The 14,386-nt window shown below is 43.6% G+C and overlaps 1 protein-coding gene across 4 annotated transcripts in view; it reads left to right on the top strand.

Annotated features, from left to right (window-relative positions):
* Nucleotides 1-14,386, top strand: part of SPECC1L (sperm antigen with calponin homology and coiled-coil domains 1 like) — an 82,445-nt gene that overhangs the window by 14,630 nt on the left and 53,429 nt on the right. For 2 of the 4 annotated variants that reach the window (XM_077293750.1, XM_077293735.1), the window contains exons 1-2: nucleotides 12,885-12,903; nucleotides 13,634-13,811. In XM_077293750.1, the coding sequence (XP_077149865.1) occupies nucleotides 12,896-12,903; nucleotides 13,634-13,811 (186 nt within the window). In that variant the 5' untranslated portion in view covers nucleotides 12,885-12,895. Of the gene's footprint in view, nucleotides 1-12,884; nucleotides 12,904-13,633; nucleotides 13,812-14,386 lie in introns of those variants that run through there. The other 2 variants (XM_077293743.1, XM_077293757.1) reach the window with 1 other exon arrangement.

Genomic DNA, 14,386 nt, shown 5'->3' with positions numbered 1-14,386 from the left:
ACCTACCTAAGAGGTGTACTAAATTTCATAGATCTCAAGAAATTCTTCTTCCTACTTTTTATGATAATCCTACAAATCAGGAAGAGGAGAAATACCATACCTTAGATGTGAAAAGGGTTGTAATGACTTACTTAGACAGGACTAGCGCCTGGAGCAAGAGCAGGGCTCTCTTTGTTTCCTTCCAGGGTCAAAGGAAAGGAGCTGGTGTCACAAAAGGCACATTATCTCGATGGATTCGGGAGGCGATATACCTGGCCTATTCATCTAAAGGGGAAGATCCACCTGAGACTGTAAAGGCACATTCAACCCGGGCGATAGCGTCATCCTGGGCAGAGCGAGCAGAGGTTCCAATAGAACTCATATGTAAGGCCGCAACCTGGTCTTCGCCTGTTACCTTCTATAGTCACTATAGATTAGATCTATCTGCTTCCACTGATTTGTGTTTCGGTAGATCAGTTCTTAACACGATAATCCCCCCCAAATAACTATCTCTGAAAGTCTCTCAGTGGGTGCTGTCGTGGCGAAGAGAAAACACCGGATTACGTACCGGTAATGCTCTTTTATAGAGCCACGACAGCACCCCTTCACTTCCCTCCCTTATATATTAGTTTGCATATGAGCACGGATAAGGGTGATTGGTTCTTGTAAATATACGTGATTAAGTCAAAGATGAAATGTTAATATAGAATTATATAGATATATATATATTATTATATAGAATTGTAAAATTCCGTTTTGTATAAACAATGCATTGCACACATATCGTGTTAGCATAGTCATAAAGCCTGAGTAGTGGAAATCACTAGATGTCTGTGACAAATAACGTGACTGCAGGCCAAGGTTATAATCAAGTGCAGCATCCTGTGTCTGAAGATCAATGGAAGTTCCAGAGGTTGGATCCCCAGCGATTGTATAGTGATGGCCTATTCTACCAAGATGCTATCGTGTTATAAGAGGGTAACTGCATGAACTCTGAACTCTGGTAATTTACTAGCATGTAAATATTGCCTTGAATTCTGACTTTTTGGTTGATTATGTAATACGTCTTGTGCGTTGGATGTGGATTTGAAGTGCGTGATAGAGCTAGATCTAAAGACCCTGTATATGGGGGGGACCTTTCCAATTCATTTACAACAGATTTCAAGTTAGAGAAGGATCAGGACGTTGGAATTTCCATGCCTCATCGTTATGTTTTCAGGTATTAAAAGCCTGGGGAGTCTTGCAGCAGATTTCTCTTTTCTCTCGTTCTGGAAACAGCTAGAGTACCCTACCAAGACGAGTACTTCTGTGTCTGGGGAGGCGAATGTTCGGCCAGCAGTTCCCTGGCGTGTGACCAGATTAAAGGGGTTGTCTGGTCTAAAATGTAAATCTACAGATTTCTAAATCCCCCCCCCCCCCCCCCCAGATGCTACCGTCCAGGCTGAGAACCACTGGTGAATGAACTGCTGAGAGCGCATTCATCAGCGGTGACATCACTAGCATTTTCCCACGGTCCTGAGGTCACCGCAGATCAGCCTGGCCTCGATAATGTCAACGCTGGTCAATGATGCTGTGCTCGCAGCAGCTCATTCACCAGTTGTTCTCAGCCTGGAGGGTCGCATCTTGGCACCATCCAGGTTGGAAACTATTTAGCCCCCAGACATGGATTACTGCGTGGGACAGAATGACGGACAAGTATGGTATATTGTTGTTTTTTTAATTTTACTTTTATTACTAGAGATCGAGGGATTCGGTGGAATTAGGCAAGGTTGTAAATATGGTTTAATTGAGATTATTAAAGGAGTCTGTATCATTTTTTCAATTAAAGGACTTTATTCTGGCTGTGTCTTTATTTACCATATAACTATAGGATTCGTAATGGATTGGTGCCTTACAGACGCTTCTCCATTACTGAGCCGTGGGCTTGATGTTACCTGACAATACAAAGGTGACACCAACCCCACAAATATGAACCCCACTTGCCACCGCTTCAGGCAAGTGGGAAGAGCCAGGCAAAGTGCCAGAAATGGTGCATCTAACAGATGCACCTTTTCTGGGCATCTGCGGGCTGCTATTTTTAGGCTGGGGGGGGGGCCTATATCAGTGGCCCCTTACCAGCCTGAGAATACCACCCCCAGCTGTGATCTTTTGCAAGGCTGGTTGTCAAAAATGGGGGGGACCCCACACTTTTTAAAATTATTTATTTAAATAATTAAAAAACTGCTTGGGGACCCCTCTGTTCTTGATAACCAACCTTGCTGACAGCTGAGGGTTGCAGCCCCCAACTGTGAGTTTGCCTGGTTGGTTAAAGAAAATAGGGGGGAGCCCACGCCTTGTTTCTCATTCATTGATTTCGTTATATCGCAGGTGGCGGCTGAGGAATACCCCGATCATCCGCTCCTGCTGTCACTGTTATTAGCGGCAGCAGGTGTCGGATGATGGGAGTAAGAGTCCCAAAAGCCCCCACCTGCTGTCATCGTTCTGACTTTAATATAACTCTGATCATTCTCTGCTGCTCACGCCGATCGCCAGCAGAGAAGGGGAGAATGATGAGAGCCGTTTTCAGCACCTGGCGCTGGGGAACAGTGCTTACTGTAGCGCTTCTTGCCCGGTGCCTATGCGTGTCACACGGATGATATTCATTTGTGTTCTCCGTGTACACGTGTGCGGGACGTTTTGCCGCCCGTGCTGACAGTAAGAAACGGACATGTCTATGTGTGGGACACACGGTCCATGGAAAAATAGTGACCTGTGCACAAACCCATTCATTTGAATGTGTCTACGTGTGTACGTTTCTCTGGTACTGGTGAAAACTGTCACCACATGTACCGGAGACACGTATGTATGAAAGAGGCCCAATTTGTAGCTGTTATTGGCCTTACCATCCACTAAAATAATGTTGGACCTCCTGCTTTTACACCTGTGTACTAAAACTATCCACTTTGTCTGTAATTTGACTAATTTAATTATTTTCTGTGTTAAATGTTTTTTCAATAAATTTAACTTTTTATCTGGGACAAATTTCCTCTTTTTTTTGTGTATACCACCATGTTGTTGTCTGTTTTTGTTTTTTTTTTGTTTGTTTTTTTTTTAGTTATTTTTGCTGAAGCTCCTTCTGCAAAAATCAGCTCCATCTCCCATAATAGGTACCTGTTCTATCCGTGAAGAAACAATTACGGGACTTGAAACCTACGTGTCCTAAACTAATTATCCCTCTGGATTTTTATGAATTAGAAAAATGGGGAGGCAGTGAAAAAGTATCTGTGTATATGTGGCCCCTTCATATTAAAGGGGTTGTCCAGGCAAAAATTAAGTCTACTGTGACTTCAGACTGCCAAATCCTGACAATGTGCCCCCACACTGTCATAATTCTCCTGTATTCCTTCTGTAGGACAGCGTCTCGTGACTGCATGTATGTGATTAGCCTCATCCTGCTTTTCTCAATTTATTTTTTATTGAGAAAAGCCGGGTGAATAGTCGACGTGTGACTACAAGTATGAAATGTGTGTAGTCACGTGATGCCCACACTCACATGGAGTACATGGGAATTGTGACCGTGTGTACATCAGACTCTTCTTCTGAGAGTGTACAATCCCTCTAAATAAGATAAAAGCCCAGTATGCTCACAATTGTTTGGTAGGCAAAGTCATACTGTTACAGATTGACGTGTAGAACATCTGATCTGTGTTGGAAATACGCCACTCCTAGAGATTTTTTGATGTACTGATGGGGTCCAATCTGATAAATATCAATATATAGAAGAATCCGGCACTTCGGTGAATTACGGAGCTTTGTAATTCTGTTTTCCAGTATAGAGTGTGATTGTGACGTTTTCATAAGAGTGCCGGATTCTTCTAAATTGACATATGGTAAAGTCATCTTCCTGTGGCCTGTTTTACTGTCTGTACAGATATTGAGGAATGGGCCACTGCTGTATGTAGAGCCTGGTGTTTGTGAACTTTCCGTGTGCACATTTGGTATGATCTCTTCCGTACAGTCACTGTTATTACTGTTTGGTTTAAGAGAAATAAATAAAGGAGGAGCGCCTGTTATTCTATAAGATCTAGGTTGGCGTGTCTTCTGCGCAGGTTTCTGAGAGGCTGCAAACAATAATCCTTCTGTAGTTTCCTTGCAGTGTGTCCCTGCCAGTGTTTCCCCAAGCTCTTTGAAGTGGCTTTTGGAGAACAAACCTCCCCCTCACAATCTGATCTCCAGCACAAAACCCCTAGCCACACACTTCCTATTAAGTGAATCCCCTGTGGTTACCTAGTAGCACGCTTACGAAAACCAAACTCTCCTCCCCCACAATGTACAAGCTAGCTTATATATAGTGGAATAGGAAGGTTAAGCCGGCTACAGACACCGTATTGTCGGTTGTAGGCAGCTAGAATTTGACATGAGTTCAGCATTAAAGGGAACCTGTCAGGATTGTGCTGAGTAACCTACAGACCGTTCATGTGGTGCTCTGCTTAGGTATTAATGAGTATGGCTTCTGACAGGTCACTGATCCCTCAGTGACCCGCCCCTTAGTTTACTTAATGAATTATATATGAATCCCCTTCTGCAGGCAGGCGCCGGCGCTGCAGCATGATAGCATCTATAATCTGTATTTAATTCTGTTCTTTGATGGTATCCATAAATTCATTGAAAAAAAAAATCAGTTTGAAAATGGCCCCGTCCACACCTTTGCAGTAGCAGCTATCTTGATCTGATAGCTGCTACTGCATCGGCAGCGCCAGCTTGCTAAAGAAAATAAAAAATTGTCTCCTTCAAGTGGGCGCCACCTGCGCTATAGCATCTATCGGATCGCCAGCAGGCTGTGTGACAATGGTGATCTGCAATGACCTCACTGAGCTGAACTGCGGTGAGCTCAGATACTTTTTCCCACAGTGCCGAGGTCACCACAGTTCAGCCTGGTTGGGAACCTCAATGATGTCACCACCAGTCACTGATGCTGCTCTTGCAGCAGCTCATTCATCAGTGGTTCTCAGCCTGGACGGTTGCATCTTGGTACAGTCCAGGTTGAAAACTATTTATCCCCCAGAGGTGGATTACGTCGTGGGACAGAACTTCAGACAGGTGAGGGACATGATTGTGTTTTTTTTATTCTTGTTTTATTACATGAGACGAGAGAATCAACGGAATGGGCGTTAGGTGAGTATAACTGTTTATTTTTAAATAAAATTGAAACGTGTGTTTTGTTTCATTTCTAATAAAGGACTTTATACTTGCTGTGTCTGTGCCCCTCCAGTCAGCCCTCACACAGGGTTAATGCCAGCGTTACCGGAGCACGGTGTAACGCACTCCGGTTACGCAGCTATTAACCCTGTGTGACTAAATTTTTACTATTGATGCTGTGTATGCAGCATCAATAGTAAAAAGATCTAATGTTACAAATAAGAATAATAAAAAAAAAAAGTTATTCTCACCTTCCGTCGCGGCTGTCCTCGGCAGTGCAAGCGGCAGGTTCCAGTGCTAAGGATGCTATGAGAAGGACCTTCCATGACGTCACGGTCATGTGACCGCGACGTCATCACAGGTCCTGCGCTCATACCAACCCTGGGACTGGAAGTTGCCGTGTGCACCGCACACAGGCGCCAAGACTTCAAGGGGCTTTCGGAAGGTGAGTATATGTTTATTTTTTATTTTAAGTCTTTTTTTAACCACGCATTTAGTGCCCACATTGCTATATACTACGTGGGCTGTGTTACATACTGCGTGGGCTCTGTTATATACTACATCTCTGTGCTATATACTAACGTGGCTATGTTATATACTGCGTGGGCTGTGTTATATATTACGTGGCCAGTGTTACATACTGCGGGGGCTGTGCTATATACTGCGTGGCTGCTATGTACTGCGTTGGCTGTGCTATATACTGCGTGGCTGCTATGTACTGCGTGGGCTGTGCTATATATTACGTGGCCAGTGTGATATACTGCGGGGGCTGTACTATATATTACGTGGCCAGTGTTATATACTACGCCGCCTGTGTTATATACTGCGTGGCTGCTATATACTGCGTGGGCTGTGTTATATAGTATGTGGGCTGTGTTATATACTGCGTGGCCACTGTTATATACTGCGTGGCCTGTATTAACGCAGCGGGTATTCTACAATATGTATGTATGTATATAGCAGCCACATAGTATATAGCACAGGCCACTTAGTATTTGTCTGCTATATACTACATGGCTCCTATATACTACGTGGCCTGTGCTATATACTATGTGGCTGCTATATACATACATACATATTCTAGAATACCCTATGCGTTAGAATCGGGCCACCATCTAGTCTAATATATGTGCCTTTTATGGGCTACTATTTTTAGGCTGGAGGGGTCAATATCCATGGCCCCTTACCAGCCTGAGAATTCCAGCTGTCAGCTTTAGCCAGGCTGATTGTCATAAATGAGGGTGATCCCATGCCTTTTTATTAAATTATTTAAATAATTAACTTGGGAGACCCCTCTATTGTTGATAACCAATCTTGCTGAAGATGGCAGCTGAGGGTTGCAGCCCCCAGCTGTGAGTTTTGCCTGTCTGGTTATAGAAAATACAGGGGAACACACGTGGGTTTTGTTTATTTATAGCGCAGGAGGTGAGTAATAGTCCCATCAGCCGCTGCCTGCTGTCTTTATCAGTTGAATATAACTCTTATCAACCGCACAGCTGCTTTCCTGGCGCCAATGCATGTGGTACTGATGCGACACACAGTTGACACATGTGTGCCGCAAGTATTACACACACGGACATGTCCGGTACCGGGTTCGGGTTTTCCTGTACTGGGAATATCGGGACGTGTGAAACCGGCCTAAGAGAGCTTTGCTGTTACTCAGCGTGGTACGACAGCTCACAGTCCCCTCTACTTTTAAGGTACAAAGTTGCACAGTAATCCATGCTCCCTTATACAGCTACCTGCACATGTGGCCTTATGGTTACTGATGGGATTCTAATTAGTGGCTGCTAATGCTAATTGTCTAGCTATCCACCAACCTAGGATCCATGCCAGCCATCCTGTTGCTGTGAGACACACCGCCTTTCTCTATGCGAGTATTCGGCCATGTGATGTCCCAGGCATCTTTCCCATGTTCTGTATTGTGCAGTATACAGTGATTAGAGTAACCAGCCATCAGAGTTCTGCCTTAGACGAGCCACAGTTTGATCCAGGCATAAGCACTATTGGGGTGAACCTAGCACTCGCCTGGCACACTAGAGCACCCGCATAGCTTCCAACCATCACGGATGCCTTGGGGCTGTCCTGATATGAGGCCTCCGTTCCGTGGACACGGCCCCTAGTGCTTTGTCCCGACTTCCTCGCACTCTATTTGCAGGCTCCGTAGCCCCACCTAACCAGGGTGGCACTGGGATCCTTGCTCACAGGTACATAAATTAAATAAACCATTCTCTTCTCTGGTCTCTACCGAGAATAGAACTCGCTACCTCCATGTTCGCAGGCAGCAACTCAATCTTTGAGACACATCCCATATTGTTGAAGATAGGAGAATTTGGTAATCTTGAGCTGTATTGCAGGCAGTGTCCCCAGAAGCAGATTATACAGGTGAATAGAGATAAATCTGTACATGGGGATACACTATGTCCTTATATTCTAGAGGTGAAGAAAGTCAGATTTTTTTTTGTTCTTATAAAACTGCTAAAAATAAAACATTTTTGCAATTGTTTTAGATTTTACTTTTTTTTTTTTCTGAGCCTCCCTTGGACCTGACCCCGTAATTTCTATATGCAGACAACCGCTAAAGCTTTGAACCACAGGCTGCAGTGATGTCACTTGGAAGCTTACTTGAAGCTACATTGCAGCCCCTAACTCCACAGGTAGATTACACTGGTACATAGAGATACATCTGTACACAGCAGTGTATTTCTATGTCACTGTATTCTGCACGGAAAATCACAGGTTTTTTTTCTTCCTATAAAATGACTAAAAAATAAACAATTACACTGTCATTTTTTAATGTGCTTTTTCAAAAAAATAATCTTCAAAAATTAGCAAATGACAGACATATTTGGTGTCCCTGTAATCGTAACGACCTGCAGAACACAGTGATCAGATTATTTTGGGTGATCGGTAAATGGTGTAACAAAAAAAAAAAAAGTTGCAATTCATTTTTTTTCTCTATTAAACCCATAAATGTAATAGAAATATAACGTTGAGGCAGTGTTCACATGTAGCTAAAATGGTGCTTTTGTTCACCTTTTTTTTTTCACATTCTTTTCCCCCTTATTTGATGCGGTTTTGTTGCAGATGTGAAACCACATTTTTAATGCTTTTTTAATAGTAGAGAAAAGCTTTGATTCTGTGCTTAAAAATACGTTTTTTTCTTTGTTTGTTTTTTTCAGGCTCTTCTTTTTCCCATTAGGTCTATGACATCACGTGATTAAAAACTGACTAGCTGAATCCTTCTAAGCTCTATGTAGAAACAGGAGGTGAATTTTCTCTGCACAAGTCCTGAGTCACTACAAAAGTCTATGACAGGGGGAGGAAGGTTCAGCTGAGTCAGGAGATGGAGGGGATGATAAATGCAGGGACAAGAGACTTCCTGTTTCTACATAGAGTAAAGTGAAGAATTAGCTGGGTAGAAAGGCAAAATTAGCAATTGTAAGTACACAGTGCTATATATTATGATGACTGTGATACATTAAGAAAGAAAAACGATGGGAGTGCTTGTTTAACAACATACAGATTCATGACACTGCATATGGTGAAAGAAAAGGTTAGAAGGGCAGCATGGTGGCTCAGTGGTTAGCACTGCAGCTTTGCAATGCTGAAGTCCTCGGTTCAAATCTGCAAAGAGTTTGTATGTTCTCCCCGTGTTTGCGTGGGTTTCCTCCAGGTTCTCCTGTTTCCTCCCACACTCCATAGACCTACTGATAGGGAGTTTAGATTGTGAGCCCCAGTGGGGACAGCAATGATGATAATGTGTGTAAATGAATGCCATTATTATAAGCAAGTGAAATAAGTACTTGACATACGTTTCCTAGATATAATTGTGAAATGCAGCCTTTTGGAAAACATTAATTGTGATGTAAACCTTTTAATCGCCGATAGATGCAAATCTCACTCCTGGGACTCGCATCTACTTTAAAGGGAACTAACCCCTAATATAGCCATATGCATAGTAATTTCTTTAATCTGATGAGGTGTTTGATGTGGATTACTAGCACGGCAATGTTTGGAAATTGAACTTTCTGTAATATGGCATATGCTAATAAGACAGGACTAGTTAGGCAATGCATCTCTTTCCTCTAGAATAGTCCTTATTCGGATCTTCAAATCATGTCGCCTCCATGGGTGTGATTGGCAGCCTACATAATGGTCCTACAATGGCGGGAATTGTATCCAGGCTTTGTCACACCCAGGAGGGTGTTATTACAGTATCTAAGGAAAGGGACTGTCTCTGGGGCTAGTTCAATCTCTTTAACATATGCATTGTTGCAGGGTTAACGTTAATTTTTCAAATAGTACAGCATTAATATGGCACCTTATCAGACTAAAGAAATCTGCATCTATATTGCTATATTAGCTGTTGGGAACAGTCAGGAGACCTGATTTATTCGGTTTATGGACTTGCCCTCCCCTCGTATGCTCTCTCATTAATAGAGGGGTATATGCGCAGCAGCGATCTTCATTTTTTTTCTGTGAGAGCTCGAAAAACTGCAAAGCAAGCATAATAAGCAACTGATAATTGCTAAAAGTAAAGTAGAAAAGGCTTGGGAACTCGGTGTGATTGTGATCTGACAGTATGAACACAGCTGGCCTGGCTAAAGTGGCCACAATGCAGCAGATATAATGGTGGTGTCTAAAGAGGCTGCACCCCCTCGGATGCATACCTTCCTAGCAGCTGGACAAATATGCATTGTGTGCTGGGCCCCTGTCAGGCGTGAACAAAAAAATCAACAAAATGTTAATACTTCTTTCTGGAAAAAGTTTCCTTACTGGTTTCAGTAGCAAGTTTCATCCACTGATACAAGCTGCTGTAATAACAAACCCTTTATCCTTGGGACTTGCAGCTGACTTTGTACACGGTCTGCCAAAGCTTTGCAATTGTTGTGGGCTACACAACCCCATCAGGTGAGCAAGCACTCCCTACTAACACACCTGTTGTATCGGTTAAGACCCTACTGCGCTTTTGGTTTTGCTCCCGTTGGTATACTTGCTTGATGGGTGCCAGTCTCACCAATGACTCTTTAGCACATCGTTGTAAGAGAAGAGGTGGCTGCGTGTGTCCGGCTCTTTTTATAAATTTTTATAGGCACTCTGAAAATTGACACGTGCTCTGCATTTTTCAGTGCGCCTTAGGCTACTTTCACACTAGCGTCGTTTTGCATACGTCGCAATGCGTCGTTTAGGAGAAAAAACGCATCCTGAAAAGTTGTCTGCAGGATGCGTTTTTTCCCCATAGACTTACATTAGCGACGCATTGCGACATATTCTCACACGTCGCAACCGTCATGCGACAGGTGCGTCGTGTTATGGCGGACCGTCGACACAAAAAAAGTTACATGTTTTTGCGCGTCGTGTCTGCCATTTTCGACCGCGCATGTGCGGCTGAAACTCCGCCCCCTCCTCCCCGGACCTTACAATGGGGCAGCGGAAGCGTCGCAAGACTGCTTCCGCTGCCCACGTCGGGCATCACTTTCACAACGCGCGTCGGGACGACGCTTAGCGACTGCCCCGTGCCGACGCTAGTGTGGAAGCAGCCTTAGGGATAAGTTCACACTAGTCATTTTTTTTTTCTGTGTGTTTTTTTTTTTTCTCTACAGCAAAACCTGATCTCTTGGCAGGAAAGAAGCTGTGGAAAAAAGCATGTTATTCTTGATTTTTAGCTGCATTTTTTGTGGGGGGTTTTGCGGCGGTTTTGGCATGCTAGATTTGTCTCTTGTGCATGCTGATTAGGTTTAATGTTGGTGAAAAAAAGTCCTATTCCATAGTATCAGATTTTGGTACAAAAAACGCAGCAAAACCTGATAACTGCATTTTTTTATGCGTTTTTTTTTTTTAGTTTTTTTTCACCACCCATTCAAGTCAATGGCTGAAAACTGCTGAAAAAAACTCTGAAAGTGACAGTTAAAAACCATGCAAAGCACAAAATACTGATGACAAGAAAAACAGTGTGTGCATGAGATTTCTGAGATCTCATAGGCTTTGCTGGTATTTTAAAACACAGCTGAAAATTAGCATAAAAAGCAGCAAAAATGCCAGTGTGAACTTGGCCTTTCCTAACAGCCTGTTACAGGACTGTGGTGGGACCCCTATCTGTCACACTTATGGCCTGTGGCCTTAGGACTATTGCCTGGTGCTGCAATTCAGCCCTGTTCAAGTGAAAGGGACAGCTGCCTGTTTGGAAGAATCTGTGTTAGGCCACGTTCACACATTCAGTATTTGCAAGCCAAAACACTTAAGGTACCGTCACATTAAGCGACGCTGCAGCGATAGCGACAACGATGTCGATCGCTGCAGCGTCGCTGTTTGATCGCTGGAGAGCTGTCACACAGACCGCTCTCCAGCGACCAACGATGCCGAGGTCCCTGGGTAACCAGGGTAAACATCGGGTTGCTAAGCGCAGGGCCGCGCTTAGTAACCCGATGTTTACCCTGGTTACCAGCTTAAAAGTAAAAAAAACAAACAGTACATACTCACCTGCGCGTCTCCCAGCGTCTGCTTCCTGACACTGACTGAGCTCCGGCCCTAACAGCACAGCGGTGACGTCACCGCTGTGCTTTCACTTTCTCTTTAGGGCCGGATCTCAGTCAGAGCAGGAAGCAGACGCTGGGAGACGCGCAGGTGAGCATGTACTGTTTGTTTTTTTTACTTTTACGCTGGTAACCAGGGTAAACATCGGGTTACTAAGCGCGGCCCTGCGCTTAGTAACCCGATGTTTACCCTGGTTACCAGTGTAAAACATCGCTGGTATCGTTGCTTTTGGTGTCAAACACAACGATACACGGCGATCGGACAACCAAATAAAGTTCTGGACTTTATTCAGCGACCAGCGACATCACAGCAGGATCCTGATCGCTGCTGCGTGTCAAACTAAACGACATCGCTAGCGAGGACGCTGCAACGTCACGGATCGCTAGCGATATCGTTTAGTGTGACGGTACCTTTACAAAAACCACTTCTGTATTTATCACCCACTCCTGGTTTTGGCTTACACATACTGATGTAAAATACTGACCAAATACTGATAGGGTGAACATGGCCTAACCCCCAGGTGCAGCAGGTCCTCTTTAATGGACTGATCGGTGGAGTCCCAGAGGTCAAAACTTTTAAGAGCTCTCTGTTCACCTCACTGTTTGCATAGGATAATATCTTTTGTAGAAGCCCTCATAGAAAAGAATTATGCTAATTTGTGATTTTAACCTTTCACTTCAAACAGGTAGATCATTGTTGTATGAAAACGTGTAACCAATCATCATGAATAGTACTAGGTATACATATTCCTTTCTTTAACGTTGGCCATTAGATGGGGGCAGGGCAAGTAGGAACTTTCACTTGTCTGTCATTTCCATGGAATTCCAAATATTAGGAGCGTTTCATGTCTGTCAGATCCCCGCAGTGCTGCGAGAGACTCCAAATAAGGAAGACTTGTCCCCGGATAGGAGCCGCAGTCACCACATCAGTTGCTGGGTTTAAATCTAAATCCCGTTACCTCTCTGACCCTGTGGATGCAATGTCGGCCAAGAATCCAGAGCGCTTACTGATGCACTGCCGCTCATTGGGTCACAGCAATTTTTGAAAGGTGCACAGGCGGCATCAAAGCTATAAATATCCTAGACCCCTGTAATGTGTAGATATCTGACGTAGTCCAGATCCGTTTCACCATGTGTTCTACAAGAAGCCTTCAGCTTAACAGCAGGTAACATAAAGGACACGCGTTGTGTTCTAGCAAGTTATGGACAGGTATGTAGTAATTGTAATAAGTATATAAGGATGCATTAAGATATTCAGTATAATGTGGGCGGGTTTTTGTTATTGCACAAAATCTCCTGTCTCCAGCTTCCTTTGGCTTACATAGCAGTGTATCTGATCACAAGCAGATGTATGTATTGACCTTATGTGATGTGATATGGGATATACAGAATAGTCTGTATGCTTTTTATACGTATATATTTTTACTATATTTAATCCTGTGAAATGTATGTTCAGCTGGTAGTAATATTCTGCACATATGAGATATGTCTGTGATGTACTCCCCTGCACCACTGCCCAGCACCTATAGAAGTGGTATGAGTCCATAATGTCCGCCTGATCTCATATAGAGACATGCACGTTTTTTCTGTTGGATTGTATATGAATCTGAAAGGACACACTTGGCATAGTAAACTAAATGTTGTACTACAGGGGTGTTTTCCCTCTATATTTCAGAATACCTCACTGTATAAGGACTTTTATGCCTCTTGGACTACTGCGTACAGCCATGTTATGCTCTGTTAGCCACCGTACATCTGTCTGCCCATCAGGATGAGACCTATCTTTGTAGTTTAGCTTTTATGTGACCTTTCCTCTCCAAAGTGGTTATTTAAAACTGTAAAATGATAGCAAAACCATTTTGCTGTTTATTTTGCCATAACCGCAGACCTGTGCATTAAAATGCTATCTAACATATTGATGTCCTATTCTTACTTGACAGATTCAGCTGTAAATGCATCACAAACAGGCCGCCCAGGATGAGGAAAGCAAGCAGGAGTGTAGGCTCTGCGCCAAAAGTACCGGTCACCAACAGACCACAGGGTGGTGAGAAGGCCAAGTCGGACAGCAGTGCCCCTACGTCATCCAGGGCATCTCGACCAGGATCATCTTTATCAAAGGTTAGATCTAGTGCTTGCAAAAATTGCTACTTAGACTCTCAATTACTTTATTACAATATATATTATATATGTATTTTATTGTAGTGATTTCGACACTGATGTGTCAGAAGTATTAATATTGCTAATGATGGGCTAAAGGGACATGGTGTCCTAGTGCCTGTTTCCTAACATGCCGGCGACGACCATACACCGTAGTCACTGAGGTCTCCACTTAGGCAAAAATTCATACAGAGATTGTGTTACCAAGTGCATAGTAGAAATCTCACTATATCTTTTCAGTAAAAATTCTCCCCATGCCATATTTAAGGGGGTTGTACACTACTCAAGACAACCCCTTCTCAATTACCATGTTCCCCCTTATGAAATAATAACCTTACAGGCACCATTCCAGCGGTGTTGGCACCTGTTCTCCTGGGCTCTCGTGACGTTATGTGAGCCCTGCCAGCCAATCTGCGACTGCTTCACTCTCCTCCTTCTGACCTACCTGACATCTGGAGGGCGTGAGAGCCTCAGCTGCTCTATCACTTTTTCCAAATGTCTGATTTGTCCAAATTAGGAAACACAATAGTAACACC

The sequence above is a fragment of the Ranitomeya variabilis genome, chromosome 1 (assembly GCF_051348905.1).
Source record: "Ranitomeya variabilis isolate aRanVar5 chromosome 1, aRanVar5.hap1, whole genome shotgun sequence".
NCBI classification, from domain to species: Eukaryota; Metazoa; Chordata; class Amphibia; order Anura; family Dendrobatidae; genus Ranitomeya; species Ranitomeya variabilis.
This window is presented reverse-complemented; position numbering and strand designations above follow the sequence as displayed.